At 43.3% G+C, this 15456-nt stretch overlaps 1 protein-coding gene across 7 annotated transcripts in view; it reads right to left on the bottom strand.

Moving 5' to 3' along the window:
* MACF1 (microtubule actin crosslinking factor 1) overlaps nt 1-15456 on the bottom strand; it is a 366624-nt gene that overhangs the window by 78499 nt on the left and 272669 nt on the right. For all 7 annotated transcript variants that reach the window (XM_040974265.1, XM_040974263.1, XM_040974264.1 and 4 more), the window contains 2 exons: nt 14300-14795; nt 11568-13039 (listed from right to left, as the gene is read on the bottom strand). In XM_040974265.1, the coding sequence (XP_040830199.1) occupies nt 11568-13039; nt 14300-14795 (1968 nt within the window). The remainder of the gene's footprint in view (nt 1-11567; nt 13040-14299; nt 14796-15456) is intronic.

Here is a 15456-nt window from a genome sequence, read left to right as displayed (position 1 = left end):
CTTCTAGTTAATCCTGGCTAATGATACGAAAATAATATTGATGTGTGCAGTACAAATGCCGCGACTAAATGGTCTCAGAAAAACTTGCTAGCTATGGGCTTGTAACAGAAATGTATAAATGAATAAATATGTAAATAGGCATAAATATGCATGGGTTCATACAATATATTTAAAACTATGCTTGAGGAATCATAAATTGTTATGAATTGCTACTCCAGGGTTAGAAATAATTCCTGTGCTTGTTTTTCCACAAAAACTCTTCAAGAAGGCTGTATGTCTGCCTTGTTTCATTGTTGCCATTAAACTAATTTTGCTTTATCCCATAAGATCCATTTTTCCAAGAAGATAAAGAGCTAATCTAATTTGGTGCTGGGAATGAGACCAAGTCTTCTCAAGAAAGATCACCCTTGTGTAAGGGGGAATAACTATTCTCACGGAAAATATTTCATTATGTTCTAATTAGTATGCCTGGATAGGCATTTTTAAAAAAAGGATTTATTATCTCAGAACTTACAGTTACAGAGAAAGAGGAAGAGAGAGAGAGAGAATCTTCTATCCACTGGTTCACTTCTCAAGTGGCCACAATGAACAGATGACCAGAGCTGGGGTAGTCTGTAGCCAGGAGCCAGGAGATTCTTCTGGCTCTCCCACACGGGTGCAGGGATGAGCTATCCTCTGATTTCCCAAGCCATTAAGAGGGAGCTGGATCGGATGGTGGAGCAGCTGAGACTTGAACCAGTGCCCATATGGGATGTTGTCATGGCAGGCTGAGGATTAGCCTGCCACTGTACCAGCCTCTGGATAGACATTTAAAAGAAAATGGATATGACAGGAGGAGGAGGCTTTGTGGAGTGCCTGGAATTTAGTCTCACTTCTGTTTCTATCCAACCTCCTGCTTATGTATATCCTTAGAGACAGCAGATAATGGCCCAAGCATTTGGCTCCTTACCACTCTTGTGGGAGACCCAGATATTTCCTGGATCTTGACTTTGGCCTGGCCCAGCCATGGCTTTTGTAGGTATCTGGAGAGTGAACCAATGAATGGAAGATCTCTCTTTCTGCCTTTCAAATAAATAAAATCTCTAAAAAGTATAGTTGCACATACTTAACAGCTAATATAAGCTTTGTGTTTTTATCTATTTCATTATGTTTGATTCTCATAGAAACATTAAAGACATGAATAACTAGGAAACGGAGAAGTTAAATAATTTCTCTTAAGGTAACTCAGCTAGTAAATGAAAGAGCCAAGATTTAAAGCTAGATATTTCTGACTTATATTCAGCTTTTTCCACCACATTAAGCTGAATGAAGTATTAACACTCTTGTCAACTACCAACTGATTAAACAGCAATGGCCCTGAAGTAATAGGCAACTACAAAAGACTATTTCAGGGAGCTGGCACTGTGGTGTAGCAAATAAAGTTGCTACATTCTGTGCCAGTTTCCAATACATGTGCCAGTTCATTTCCCAGCTGTTCCACTTTCAATCCAATTCTTCGCTCATGTGCCTGGCAAAGCCTGAGGGTTTGGGCCCCTGCACCCATGTGGGAGAGTCAGAAGACACTTCTGGGTCTGGACTTCGGACGGGCTCACTTAAAACTTCTGTGGCCATTTGGGGAGTTAATCAGTGAATGGAAGATCTTTCTCTCTCTTTCTCTCTCTCTCTCTCTCTCTCCCTCTCTCCCTCTTCTATCCGTAACTGCCTTTCAAATAAATAGATCTTTCTTAAATGACTGTTTCAGAATCTGTTTATCTTCAAGTGTGTATGAATTATTAACTTTCAAGGGTTAACGCTGAAATGAGTTTGTGCTCCCTTAACATATGTTAACTAGTGGGGAAGGCAGAGAGTCTAGCCAAAGATGGAGAGGTGAGGAGGCCAGGCTAAGACTACCATTGTTCAGGACACACAGAATATACCTCAAGTTTTACAGACAGCATTAGAGCTTGCATAGCCTATGAGAAATACAGAGAATTCATTCAATCAAATAGTCACTAGTCTCCAACTATGTATATACCTACATTAACTACTTTGAGAGACACAAAAATGTATGAGATGAGAAGACAAAGGCACACAATCAAGAAATGCCAAAATTACAGTGTGTGATAAGGGCAAAATGAGTTACATATACTAATCGATTTTGGAGATCAGAACAGCAGTGAAATGGGGAGATCAGGAAACCTTTCTAGCAAAAGAACTTGAGTTATGACTTCAGGTATGGGTATAAATGAAGTAGATAATGTGTAGGGAGTACCTGCAGTAGGTGACTGGTTTGTATGGGAAATAAGACTGGAAAGCTAGAGCAGATCAGTCATGGAGCTTCCAGGGGTGGAGAAGGAACAGGTTGAGGCATAAATAGGCTGGTTCTGAATGTTGCCATCACTGAATTCATCAGATCCTGCATTCACTGAGGGGAAGGAGAAGCACTCACAGAAAGAAGGGTGAGTGCAGCCTGAAGCTCAGAAAATCCACCTTGGCAGCCCAAGGGTTAGAAAACTACAGTGTAATTTATGTCTGCTTTTTTTTTCTCCACCCCCGTGGGAACCATGTGCGTGCACGCTGGATGTCCAATCACACCGGCTCTCTGCATTCTTAACAGAGGATTCTTTGTCCCAAACAGCAAGGCTCAAAAGAGACAGAGTCTGATAAAAATCACACTGAGATCAGAACTCCCAGCTGGTGCAGGGGCTGGTGCCATTCCATAACACACCCCACAGGAAGCAGCTTGAGATACACAGCTGATGGATTTCCCCAGCAGGAGCCTGTGGCAGGGCGGGGTGCGGACTGGTCAAGCATGGAGAGAATTCTTTGGCCACTGACTCAAATTAGTTCAGCAAGATCCTGACTTTATACAACAATCACTCTGAAAAACAACACCATTTCTTAATTACGGTTTGCAAAAGGGAAAGAAAACTCCGAAATTTCCCCAGGCATTAGAATTACTGCAGCAGTTAATACTTGTCACACAATCTGAACATAACAAAAATGCAGCTCCCTCTTTTTCGAGAAGTCAGCTGAATAATTCCCTCATTCTAAGGAACTCTCCTGTGTAGGGTCTCATGCTTAGTAGCATCCACTAAATGCTAAGTAGTAGCCTCTGCAGTTGTGATAATAAAATGTCTACAGACACTGGCCAATGTCCCCGAAGGGGCAAACTGCTCTGGGTGAGAACCACTGGGGCAGCATGAGCTTCACTGTCAAACAGACCTTTTCTAATTCTGACATGAATGTTCTACTGATTATGTGGCTTGAACAAGTTATTTTAGCCTCTTCGAATCTCAGGTTTCTCATTTGCAACCTGAGATTTTTAATGTCTGATTCACAGAGGGTTCTTCTGGACTAGAGACCATTGGACTCAGGTCTCTCTCTTGTACTACTTATCACTACTACCACAATTGTCTGCACCTGTTTCCCACTCGACATCGGTACCCAGCGTGCACAGCAAAGGCTGAACACTCTCAGTAAAGATGAGGGAAAAGGAACATGGACTCATGGAGGATTGCCTTGTATTTCATGGGAAATGCACATCATCTTTTAATTTCAACTTTTCAGTGCAGTTTTTGAAAACCTCTTTTTTTTTTCATAGCTGATTGATCAAATGATCCTTATTTCAAACAACAATACTGGTGGTAGGAAGTCAGTTGTGAAGGCATAGGCAGTATGTGCATTTCATTCATCCTGCACTGCCAATTCCTGTTTGAAAAGTACCAAGTGGTGCAAAATATTAAGGAAGGTAGGGAGGGAGCACATTCTCCCCATAGCTCGGCTCTTCCAACTGGGACAGCTGAGACTGCTGAGACTTAGAAAGAATTCACTGGCAGGAGGCAGCCCTTTGGTGCAGTGATGCTTTGGTCCTCTGTCCTGATACAGTTCCGCTTGGGACTCATTTTATTCCTGGTTAAGCCAACCAACTCTAACAAAAACAAGAACCCTTCAGAGCAACTCAACAGGCTCCCCACTCACATGCCAGCCAGCCAGCCAGGCAGGCAGAAAGGTCCCAGGATATATTTGTCAAGTTCCAGGGCCAGGCTAGGCTGAGACCACTTACCATTCACTTGTAGCCATGGTGAGAAGCAGTCATGTTTTGCAAGTCTGTGCCTAACTTTGTCCACTAATCAAATACAGAGTAATAAATGTAAGTTCTACTTAAGATACATCCTAGTTTTTCTAGCAACAAGTTTTTCTCCCTTCTAGCACAAAACACATGCTTGAATCTTAGATGTGAGTGCTATATGCTGATATTGTATGTGAAGAATTTCAGAAAACAAACTATTCAATCTTCTTTTTTAACTGAAAGATCCTCCCTTGCTACCAAAATTTCAGGAATTCCAACACCTTTTTGATAACCTTCTATTTCATTTTCCTATCCCTACTGAGGCATGGAACTCATTTAGGATGATGTAATGACTGCAAGCTTGGGATTTTACTTCTGTTATTGACATTAAACACACTAACTGGCAACCTTCAGTATGGAGCTGGCAAAGGTACCACACAAAGCAAATTTAGCAGCCTTGAAGGTTCCTTCACCTTCTCTCCATCCAATTGGTATGGAGAACAGTGGAATTCTTCTTTGGGGAGTTGGGGAGTAGATGGGAGGATGGCCACACAAGGGTTAAAATATCAGTAGCCAATTCCAGTTGGCTGGAAAACAACTGACAGACTGTAGTCTCCCCTTAAAGTCACGGAACAAAGAAGCTCCCTGAAGTATTTCCATAACGGAAGTTCCTCCTCTGTTTAGAAATGGATCATCAACCAAACACCTGCATCAACAAATGTAGGCGAATTCCCAGGGGGCAGGGAAAATGGCTCTGAGATTTTCAGGCAGACACAGATTAACACTAGCAAAAAACAAAACAAAAAACAAACAAACAAAAAAAAACCCCAAGGAATCCAGGGCTCATCTTAAAGGAAGGCTGACTTAGAGAGGTTTTGTTACTATGTAGAGACAAAATCAGATTATCAGAAAGCTGCCTGCCACAGAACTATTTAACTTCTATCAACCAGATCCTATTCCAGTGGAGCCCTAACTTTCCCACATATGGCAATTTTCTTTTAGGGCAATGGTTCTCAACCAACTGCTTCTGCCTGCAGGGGACATTTGGCAGTGTCTGCAAATACTGAGAAGTTACTGTTACATCTAGGTTTGGAAGGTCAGAGATGCTGCTAAACATCCAACAAAGCAAAGGACAACAGCCCAGAGGCTGGTGTTGTGGTAGCCACCTGTGACACTGGCATCCCAAATGGGCGCTGCTTCAAGACCTATATGTTCCACTTCCCATTCAGCTCCCTGCTAATGCACCTGGGAAAACAGTGGAGGATGACACAGTGCTTGGAACCCTGAACTCACAGGGGAGACCTGGAGGATGCTCCTGGATCCTGGCTCCAGCCTGGCCCAGCCCTGGCTAGTGTGGCTCTTTGGGGAGTGAACCAGCAAATGGAGGATCTCTATCTCTTGCTCCTTCTCCTCCCTTTCTTTCTGTGGCTATTCCTTTCAAGTGAATGAAATAATCTTAAAAAAAAAAAAAGAAAAAAAAATTATCCAGGTCAAATTTTACAGTACTCAAGACGAGAGATTCTGTTTTAGGCTATTCTTTCCACATGCTTGGAAGATAGTTCTTACCAGAGCAGCCTAGTTTAAGAAAAAAGGAACAAAATCAGACAGTTCAAGAATCAAGCACGGTGGGGGGGTGGGGTACAGAGGGTTTCTATTCATCTTATCTCAGCTGCTGTAAAGCTAGTGATACCTAAAACTCAGGTGACGGTCGTACCAGGTTTTAATTCCTCTCTCTCAGGACAGGTAGATAATACTGACCTCAGTTACTTTATCCTCTAGTGACTCTTTCAGGCAAGTGTACTGACAGTTAAAAACATAGATGGGCTGACACTGCCTTTATAAACATTTGAAAGGAAAGAGTAAGTATCCCTGTACAAATTGGCAGTATTTCAACTCCATGCTGGGCCTTATCTCCCACACATGCTCATGGAGACGCCTAAGTAAACTTTCAAAAAGCAAACACCCCAACTCCACCTCTCCAGCATCTTCCCTTTCCCCCCCACTAAAAACAATACAGATGAAGAGGTTTAAGAGGACTTTGTAGTGTTTTCATAGCAGGGCATTTAGGTCTTCCAGACATAAATTGTTAAGTGTATTAGGTCTCTAATCCCGAGCAATGTTGAACCTACAATAGGAGTACAAAGAGCCCCTGGTAGCTAGGGCTGCAGTGTAGCACATTAACCCCCAACCTTTTATGCTGGTTCCAATCTTGCCTGCTCCACTTCCAGATCCCTGCTAAAACACTTGGGAAAGCAGAGGAAGATGGCCCACGTGTTTAGGTACCATGTAGGAGACCTTGAGGAAGCTCCTTGCTTTGAACTGGCCCCGCTGTAGCTGTTATGGCCATTTAGGGACTGAACCAGTCTATGGAAGACCTCTTTTTCCTGTAACTCTGCTTTTTAAGCAAAAGAAAACAAATCTTTAAAAATAACATCCTTTAGGGAAGCCAATATTGCACTTACATCCCATCTAGATTAGAAAGGAAACGACTGAGGACTTGAATGCCACAAAAGCAACATTAGAGGAAGGAAACCAGTGTTTGAAACCCAGAGACCCAGGCCCAGTGCAGTAGCCTAGTGGCTAAAGTCCTCGCCTTGTACACACTGGGATTCCACAGGGGTGCCGGTTCTAATCTTGGCAGTCCTGCTATCCATTCAGCTCCCTACCTGTAGCCTGGGAAAGTAGCCAAGGACGGCCCAAAGCTTTGGGACCCTGCATCCATGTGGGTGACCCAGCGGAGGCTCTGGGCTCCTGGCTTAGGATTGGTGTAGCACTGGCTGTTGTGGCCACTTAGGAAGTAAATCAATGGATGGAAGATCTTCCTCTATGTACATCTGACTTTCCAAAAAAATAAATAAAAATCTTAAAAGAAAAAAGAAACCCAGAGACCCCAAGAGATTTCCCCTTTTCCCATGTCAAAGAGGTAGGATGCCAAGTCTTAAGTCTGGCCTGAATACACAGCAAACACCACCACACTTGAAACACAAAGGGCGAGTGATGGAGCATCTGGAATTCTCAGAATTGCTCATCAGAATGTCGCCAAAACCGCCAAATACTTTCTGACTGAGAGGACAGTACTGTTCTTGGAGGAAGCGGGGAGCTGGGGTACAAGTGACTTAAGACTCAGCATGACCTTAATTCCTGACAAATAAAACCTACTTAGGCAATGTTAAAAGGAAGAAGGCCTCTTGTTATCACTAAACTTAACGTATCTCTCTCTCTTTTTTTTTTTTCCTTTTCTCCTTCCTAGCAAGGTCATGCAGGGTGAATTCTTTGGTTCAAGTTTAGGTGATATAAGGTTCCTCTTTCCTTGTTAGTCTCCTGATCCATGAATACAATTCCTTTTCCTCAATTATCACAGACTCTCTTGTTCAGGAAAACGGAATTTCCTAAAGAGATTTGCCAAAGTCTTTTCCTTCCAGTTTTTTAAAACATGCTCAGTACTCTCATAGTGATTTCTGGAAAGGCTTCTTCCTGTCTGCTTCCCACAGAGAGCTGACCCCAGGAAGACCCTAACTCAGGAATCCTGGGGGTTTTGCCTGGCTGTAGTGGCAAAGCACTCACTCCCATCCCCACCTGACAGGTCCTCACTGGCTGGCCAGATCCTATCAATCATTCAGACTCAATCAAGGGACAGCCTTTCCCAGGAATAATGATTTCTAGTTTCTTCACATTCATTTAAGCAGGAAATAGCTTTTCCCACAGCTGAACTGCAGCTTCACAGGTTTGTCTGTATTATTGTGTGGTCCCAAATAAGCATGGGAGTTGTTCTCCACAGGCCCGTCTCATCTTTCTGTTCCGACTAGGCCCAGTGGAGGTTAGCCATTCACACAGAGACGTGTCTCAGGCCTCACAGATGCATATCCTCTTCGCTCACACAGGCTCCGTGCTAGGAGTGTGATTTCATTAAACAGGAGAAAAAGCCAAAAACTTGAAAGGCTAACACTATTTAAAAATATGCATCCTCATCTCCATATCTTTCCTTATTAAAACAACTGAATCTCAAAGTAGACTAACACTTTATGAATCTGGCCTGCTGCTAGTGTAAGACAAGATTAATCTACTGTTGGGCTACAGCACTCAAACCATACGAATGACTCAGTCCCCCAATGGGTCCAAAAAGACCTCCCTTTCTGCAGTCTCTAGGGAACTGTGGAACTGACACAGAGTTTTTCCTTCTCATTGTTTTCACTTCCCATGAGCTCAGCATGAGCTCAGCGTGAGCTCAGCCAGGAGTGAACTCCTCCCTTCCCACCACACTTTTGCTGGGAAGAAGCAAAAAGTCTTGCAGAAGTTCTGACTTCTCTTTAGTGAACAGGGCTTCTGCTGCGCATCGCCCATTTGAGGGATCCCCATCCCTTCGTATTAATTACCTACTGCAGGGTGTTCCATCACCCTCGACCCTCCTCACACTCTTCTTCTAGTCTTGTCAGCAGCAATCCATTACAGATAAACACACACTCCCTATGCCCAGCTGATGAGGGTCTGGCTCCCGTCTTGTCATCCACAGTGTTCATGGTGGCAGGCACACTCTTAGAAATCGGTGAGACAAGCTGGCTGTAACAAGCAACTCAGCAGCTACTCGGAACACTTCTACGCAAACTGCTTGAATATAAATAAACGCAACAATGACCAGTGATCGCTTGAAATCTTCTACAACATTAAAATTCAGAATATCTCAATTATGCCTGCCTACAGACTTTTTTATATTCTAGTCTTATGTAATGTATATTTAATAGTACTGTTTATTTCATTTTCTAGTTCACTAAAGATTGCAAGTGAGGAGTATTCCGCTAAAGGCAGATCCAATGACAGCAGTGAGAACATCTGATGGCACGGTAATGAGGGCAAAAATCAGAGATTACCTACTCCCTTCCCCTAAGGATTCTATTTACAGCGCTGTAGAAGTCTCATACAAGAACTGCAATACAGAACTCAAACAGCACAGTACAAGGCAAGTTAATACAAAGCAGCCCCAAAAGTCTTTAAATATCCCACCATAGTAGGCGATGACATATTATCTTTTTAAGAATGTTAGCCTGTACACTTAAGAAAAACTATGCAATACAGAGTATTTAGAAAATTAGGCAAATAAAATTCAAAACATGCCTATATAATATAATAGAATCTGGTTAGATAAAGGTGTTTTTGAGCCTAGAGATATGCATTTCAGTTTTAAAGAAACAGATAAAATTCTAAAATAACCTGGATTCAAATGAACTAAATAATGGAAGCATATCTGCAGAGAAGTCATTGCTTTCAAGGGATTTACAATGGAAGAGGAAAGAAAAATGCATGAGCTGAAACAGACAAAGCCACACTGCCATAACAGAGGTGTGGGGGTTTCTAAGAGGCACACTTGTTGGCTTATGGATTTGAACTTTTTCTACTTACCTTTCTTTATGTGGGTACCTCAGGAAACCCCAATATGATGACTTGTAATTATAGTTCCAAAGTATTCAAACACAGCAGATCTTTTGCTAATGTTCTACTTGAATGCTGCAGGTTGCTAGCGGGGCCCTTCTAAAACAAACCCTTCTTGGTACCTGGATTGGCTTTACAGAGTAGTGACCTTTCTGGGAACCATGAACTTCTCACCTATGTCACCACCATCTCTCCACCCAGTTTTTAATGAGCAACAATGTTGAGAGGCAGGGGCTCGGGTGCCAGAAAATGCTAATGAACTGTATAAGCGTCATAATTTATGCTAGTGATGGGAATGAATTGCTGGAAGTATCCTTTGTAAAATTTATTCCATTGGGGCCAGCATTGTTGCAGAGCAGATAAAGCCACCACCAGCAGCACCAACATTCCATATAGGCAATGGTTTGAGTCCTGGATATTCTACTTCCAACCCACCACCCTGCTGATGGTCTGGGAAAGCAGCAGAAGATGGCCCAGGTGTTTGGGCTCCTGATCTCCACATGGGAGACCTGGATGAAGCATCTGGCTCCCAGCTTTGGCCTAGTTCAGCACAGGCCACTGTGACCAGAAGACGGAAGATCACTCCTTTTTGTTCCTCTCTCTCTGTAACTCTTTCAAAAACAAACAAATAATTAAACCTTTTCAAAAATATTATGGGGCCCGGCGGCGTGGCCTAGCAGCTTAAGTCCTCGCCTTGAATGTGCCAGGATCCCATATGGGCACCACTTCTAATCCTGGCAGCTCCACTTCCCAGCAAGCTCCCTGCTTGTGGCCTGGGAAAGCAGTGAAGGACGGCCCAAAGCTTTGGGACCCTGCACCCATGTGGGAGACCCGGAAGAAGTTCCTGGATTCTGGCTTCGGACCGGCATAGCAGCGGCCACTGCGCTCACTTGGGGAGTGAACCATCGGACGGAAGATCTTCCTCTCTGTCTCTCCTCCTCTCTGTATATCTGACTTTCCAATAAATAAATAAATCTTAAAAAAAATTATGAAAAACAGCAGCACAGTAGAGTGAAGTACTTTTAGGTATTTACAACAAAGCAAGTTCTTGGAGCAAAAGATTCAAATAGTGACAGTGCCAGGACCCAAAAGACTGTGACCCAGCACACTCATATTTTTTGGTCATATTATTTAATCATCCTCTGCTACTTTGACTAACACAAATCTCAGGACCAGAAATTAAGACTCAGGCAAGAATTAAAGTATTTCTTAAATAAAGGCAGCACTAAGCCTGATGTGGTAACCTAGTGGCCAAAGTCCTCGTCTTACATGTGCTGGGATCCCATATGGGCGTTGGTTCATGTCCTGGTTGCTTCATGTCCCATCCAGCTTCCTGCTTGTGACCTGGGAAAGCAGTCAAGGATGGTCCAAAGCCTTGGGACCAAAGCCTGCACCCACATGGGAGACCTGGAAGAAGTTCCTGGCTCCTGGCTGTGGATCAGCTCAGCTCTGGCTGTTGTGGCCATTTGGGGAATAAACCAACAGATCTAAGATCTTTCTCTCTACCTCTCCTCCTATCTGTAAATCTGCCTTCCCAATAAAAACAAATCTTTTAAAAAAATAAAGGCAGCACTTTTCAAACTCCTACCAGCACAAGGGAATGGGGTGTGTTCTTAGGCTACTTGCTCAAACTAAGATTTTACTAAACATGAGAATTTTGCATCTTTTTGCATAATATATCAATGACTGTCCAAATCTGTGTACAATCAGCACTTTAGAAGGGTAAGCACATATTCACCTTACGGCTTGTTGTAGAGCAATTTGAAAAACAAAGACCTGTACACACATTCCCTTCTGTTTATAATCGATTAACTTGGAATCTCAAGAAAGCACCAGAGTTGATTCTTAGAGTAAACAATAAGGCTTAGACACTTTTTCTATATCCTCAGTTGTCCATAACAACTACAGCAAACTATTCAAATCATCCTCCAAGAGACTTGTTTAGTCTCCAGTGTGCTTTGATGGTGGTAGAAGTGAGAATAACAAAACCAGGCAGAAAAGCTAAAATACACACTCAATCTGTTTCTAAGTTACAAGCAAATAAACAAACACCGTAAAAAGAAAAGGATTTATAAACAAAGGTGAGACTTACCTTAAAATCTGCTAATTGTTGATTGATGACGTCCACTTCAGTCCCGACTACCCACTGGAGGGCCTCTCCTTCCTCTGCTGCAGTGGTCGCATCATTGAGTACTTTCAACTTCCTGTAGAAGTCTTCTACTCGACCCAGAGTCAGTTCCAGCTGCTCCTGACGAGCTTTTGCCCTCTCAGTCAGTTTGCCACACTGCTTGCTCAGGGCTTCTAGTTCCCTCTTGAGACCTAACAGGTCCAGAGTTCCCTCTTCTTCCAGCATATGTCGGCACTCTGCTTCAGAGGCCTCTATGTCCGACTTGAGGGCTTGGATTTTGTTGAGGAACAACCGGACATCCTCAATCTGGGACTGCAGGCTATCGGTGTCTCTGCCAATAGCACCCATGCCATCTAGCTCATCATCCAGGTCAGCCAATTGAGAGAACATTTCTCGAACTCGGCAGTGAAACTGCCCGATGCCCTCCAGTTTGTTTTCCATTGTCGTGCAACCACTGTTCACCCTTTGCTTCACTTCCAGGAACTCTTGCTGGGTAACCTCAGCTTGGTGTAGAAGCTGAGAAGCATCGGATCCGTCTGGGGCATCTTCTACCAGCCCTTGAGTGAAGTTCCTCAGATAGTCGACCTGAGGCTCCAGAGCCTGTAGCACTTCCTGTTGAGCCCGCAGCTTCTCCAGATTCTTGTTGCTACAGGCTTGAGATCCTAAAGCATCAAAAATCTCAAGTTGGTGTTTGGCTCCTTCAATCTTTTTCTCGATATTCTTAAAGCTTTCCTGGAACTCCTTGAGCCTCTGGGTCATTTCTTCCAGTGAACTTGTTTTGGCCTGGAGCTCCTCTGTAATAGCATCCATGTTCTGGTTGATCCCTGCCTTCTCATCGCGGATGTCATCCTCATCTGTTTCTGAAGAATTGATCAGAATGTCAGCAGCATTATTGAGTATTTCTAGCAGGGAGCGGCGCTTCTCTGCCTCACTCAGCATAGCCTTTGACCTCAGGAGACAGGACTCCAGCTGCACTGGATCCAGGGTGATCCGCAACTCAGACATCTTGGCCTTACAATCTTCTATCCAAGGCAGGAGGTCTTCTACATGCCAATGGTACTTCTGAGCTTTCTGCATGCAGTCCTTGAGTCTAGATTGTCTGTCTGCAGTTTTTTTACTAAGTTCTTCCCAATGGCTTTTGAGCTCTACTAATTGGTTTTGTAATGTCCTTTTCTCTTCTCCAGGAGGTACAGAAAGAAGCAGAGACTCCCCTTCAGCCACAATCACCTCATAGGAACCACTGTGTTGATTCAGGCTCTTCTGAAACTCTTCATTTTCTTGTAGCTGAGACTGTAGCCGCTCCAATTTTGCAGAAACTGGGCAGTTTTTTGCTTGCTGGCTTTGTTTGTTATCCAACCAAGTCCTCAGCTCATCAAACATTTGCTGGAACTGCTGGGTGCTGGCAAGAGCTGCCTGGAGTCGGTTCATTCGATCGGCTGAAATGAGAGCACAAAACTGAAATCAATCAAGTTCAAACATGGCATTTGAAGTGTTTGTTATGATTATGTGTTCTAGTCGTAGGGGAAGAAGCTAAGGTTAATTGAGAGCCTACCATAAACACAGCATTTAATTAGGCTCCTTCACATATTATTTTTTAAATAAGATTTATTTATTTTTGTTGGAAGGGCAGATTGACAGAGAAAAGGAGAGACAGAGAGAAAAATCTTCCACTTGCTGATTCACTCCCCAAGTGACCACAATGGCTGGAACTGAGCTGATCCAAAGCCAGGAACTAGGAGCTTCCTCAAGATCTCCTGCCAGGGTGCACAGGATCCCAAGGCTTGGTGCCATCCCTGACTGCTTTCCCAGGTCACAAATACCTGAGACTTGAACCAGTGCCCATATGGGATCCAGGTGCGTACAAGGCAAGGACTTTAGCCACTAGGCTACCATGCCAGGCCCCTATTTATTTACTTATTTTTTAATCATGTATGTATTTTATTTGAAAGGCAGAGGAGCAGAGAAATAGAAAGATATTTTCTATCCACTGGCTCACTTCCCAAATACTTGCAACAGCCAGAGTTGCGACAGCCCAAAGACAGGAGACAGAAACTCAATCTACATGATCCATCTGGGTGGCAGAGCCCAAGTGCTTGAGCCAGGTGCACATCAGCAGAAAAGCTGCATTGGAAGCAGAGCCAAGACTTGAACCTACGGACTCCGATCTTAGAGGCATGTATCCCAAGCAGCATCCTAAAAACTATACTAAACACCTGCCCCAACATGTTATAGTTTAATAAATCCTATTCCAACCTTGTAAGGTGATCTGAGTAACAAAAATAAACTTCTACTTCTAAGCCAGTAAAAAGTGAAAGTCATAAACATTTCCAGAAAAAGAGGCACTGGATTTATTACAAAATTTTTCTTGTGTGAGGTCATCATAAGCTCAAAGCGTGTTCTAATTTTGTATGTAAGACGTGTCTCTGTGTATGTGTCCACGAGCAGGAATTTCTACCTGCTGGTCAGATTTCTGTTTGAGTTTCAATTTTAGGACTGAGCTATGTAAATTTTCACATATCCTAGTGTTCAATGTATAACGATCATCAAGTTGACACTGTAATTCGAAGGTTATTCACATTGTTCTCAGTGCCCAGCTACTCAAGAATGATCAAATGGTTCTTGGGCCTTCTACTAAACCATCCTCCTCTCTGTTTGCCACAGCTAATGGCACAAATGTGTGCTTCATTCCAACTCACCTGCAAGGTCTTCTAACCCTTGGAGAGGCAGGGCAACTGTTTCCAAACGCTTCTTCAGCTCATCCTTGAGGTACTGCTCACCAATGAGCACTGAGAGCTCACTGCACAGCGTCTGAGCCTCCTTAATCTCATGATCTAATCGCTCCACGTCGGACCGAATCTCACTGGTTTCCTCCAGTTGCTGCTTCACAACTTCAGGTTGGGCACTGATGGCCGACTGGCCACTTAACCGCTGCCCGACTGCCTTTACCTTCTCTGATAAGTCCTGAAGCAGCTCCTGGTACTGGGTGCTTTTGATAATAGCTTGGTCAATTTGGCTGGAGCGGGAGTTGAGTCTGTCAGTCAGCTCAACCCACTTCTGGTTGATGCTCTGCAGTTCTTTCTGTACTTGGCTGGTAGATGGAGAGACATCTCCGGGGCCTGCGAGGATGCCCTGAGCTGCCTCGTTCAGCTGCTCATGCTGTTGCTTGCGTGCTTCAAATTCCTTCAGCATAAACTGAAACAGAAACAACACCAAGATGTTTAGATAGGAAAAACAGAACTAGAAGCCGTGTCAAAACAAAAACTGGTTTTGGATTGTGCCAGATAATAAATAAACCAGGAACATTTTAAGAAACAGGCTTCTAGGCCAATACAAAATCATTTCACAATGGCTTAATACAAACTTATTTTGAAAGTATCATTATATCTGTTTTGTTTCTTTTCCTTATTTGTCCTGTTCTAATACTGGTTACTAACATAGGTCTAGGTTGGGATACTGCATTTGTTCTCTAGATTGGTATTCCTCAGCAGAGCCATGCTATGTGCAGGCCTCCAAACTACAGACAGTGGAACACTGGCTCATCATATTACATCCGGCTCTGTCAATTCAATTCTTAATGTCTCCACTTTCCTTTCTTAAAATTCCAACAGCACACATGATCTGTACATACAATAGCACACACATAAATGAAGAGCTACTTCAAAGCAAGGACCATGGCACTTTATCATTTTTTCTAACTTCCTCTTTTAAGATTTTACTTATTTGAAAATCAGGTATATGGAGAAGAAAGAAAAGAGGAGGAGAGAGAGAGAAGAGTGGAGGAGAGAGAGAGAGGGAGGGGGTATTTTTCATCTACAGGTGGGACCAGACCAGGCTGGAGCCACAAGCTTCATTT

This window comes from Ochotona curzoniae, unplaced genomic scaffold, assembly GCF_017591425.1.
Source record: "Ochotona curzoniae isolate NIBS_2020 unplaced genomic scaffold, NIBS_Ocur_1.0 contig_2404, whole genome shotgun sequence".
NCBI lineage: Eukaryota > Metazoa > Chordata > Mammalia > Lagomorpha > Ochotonidae > Ochotona > Ochotona curzoniae.
This window is presented reverse-complemented; position numbering and strand designations above follow the sequence as displayed.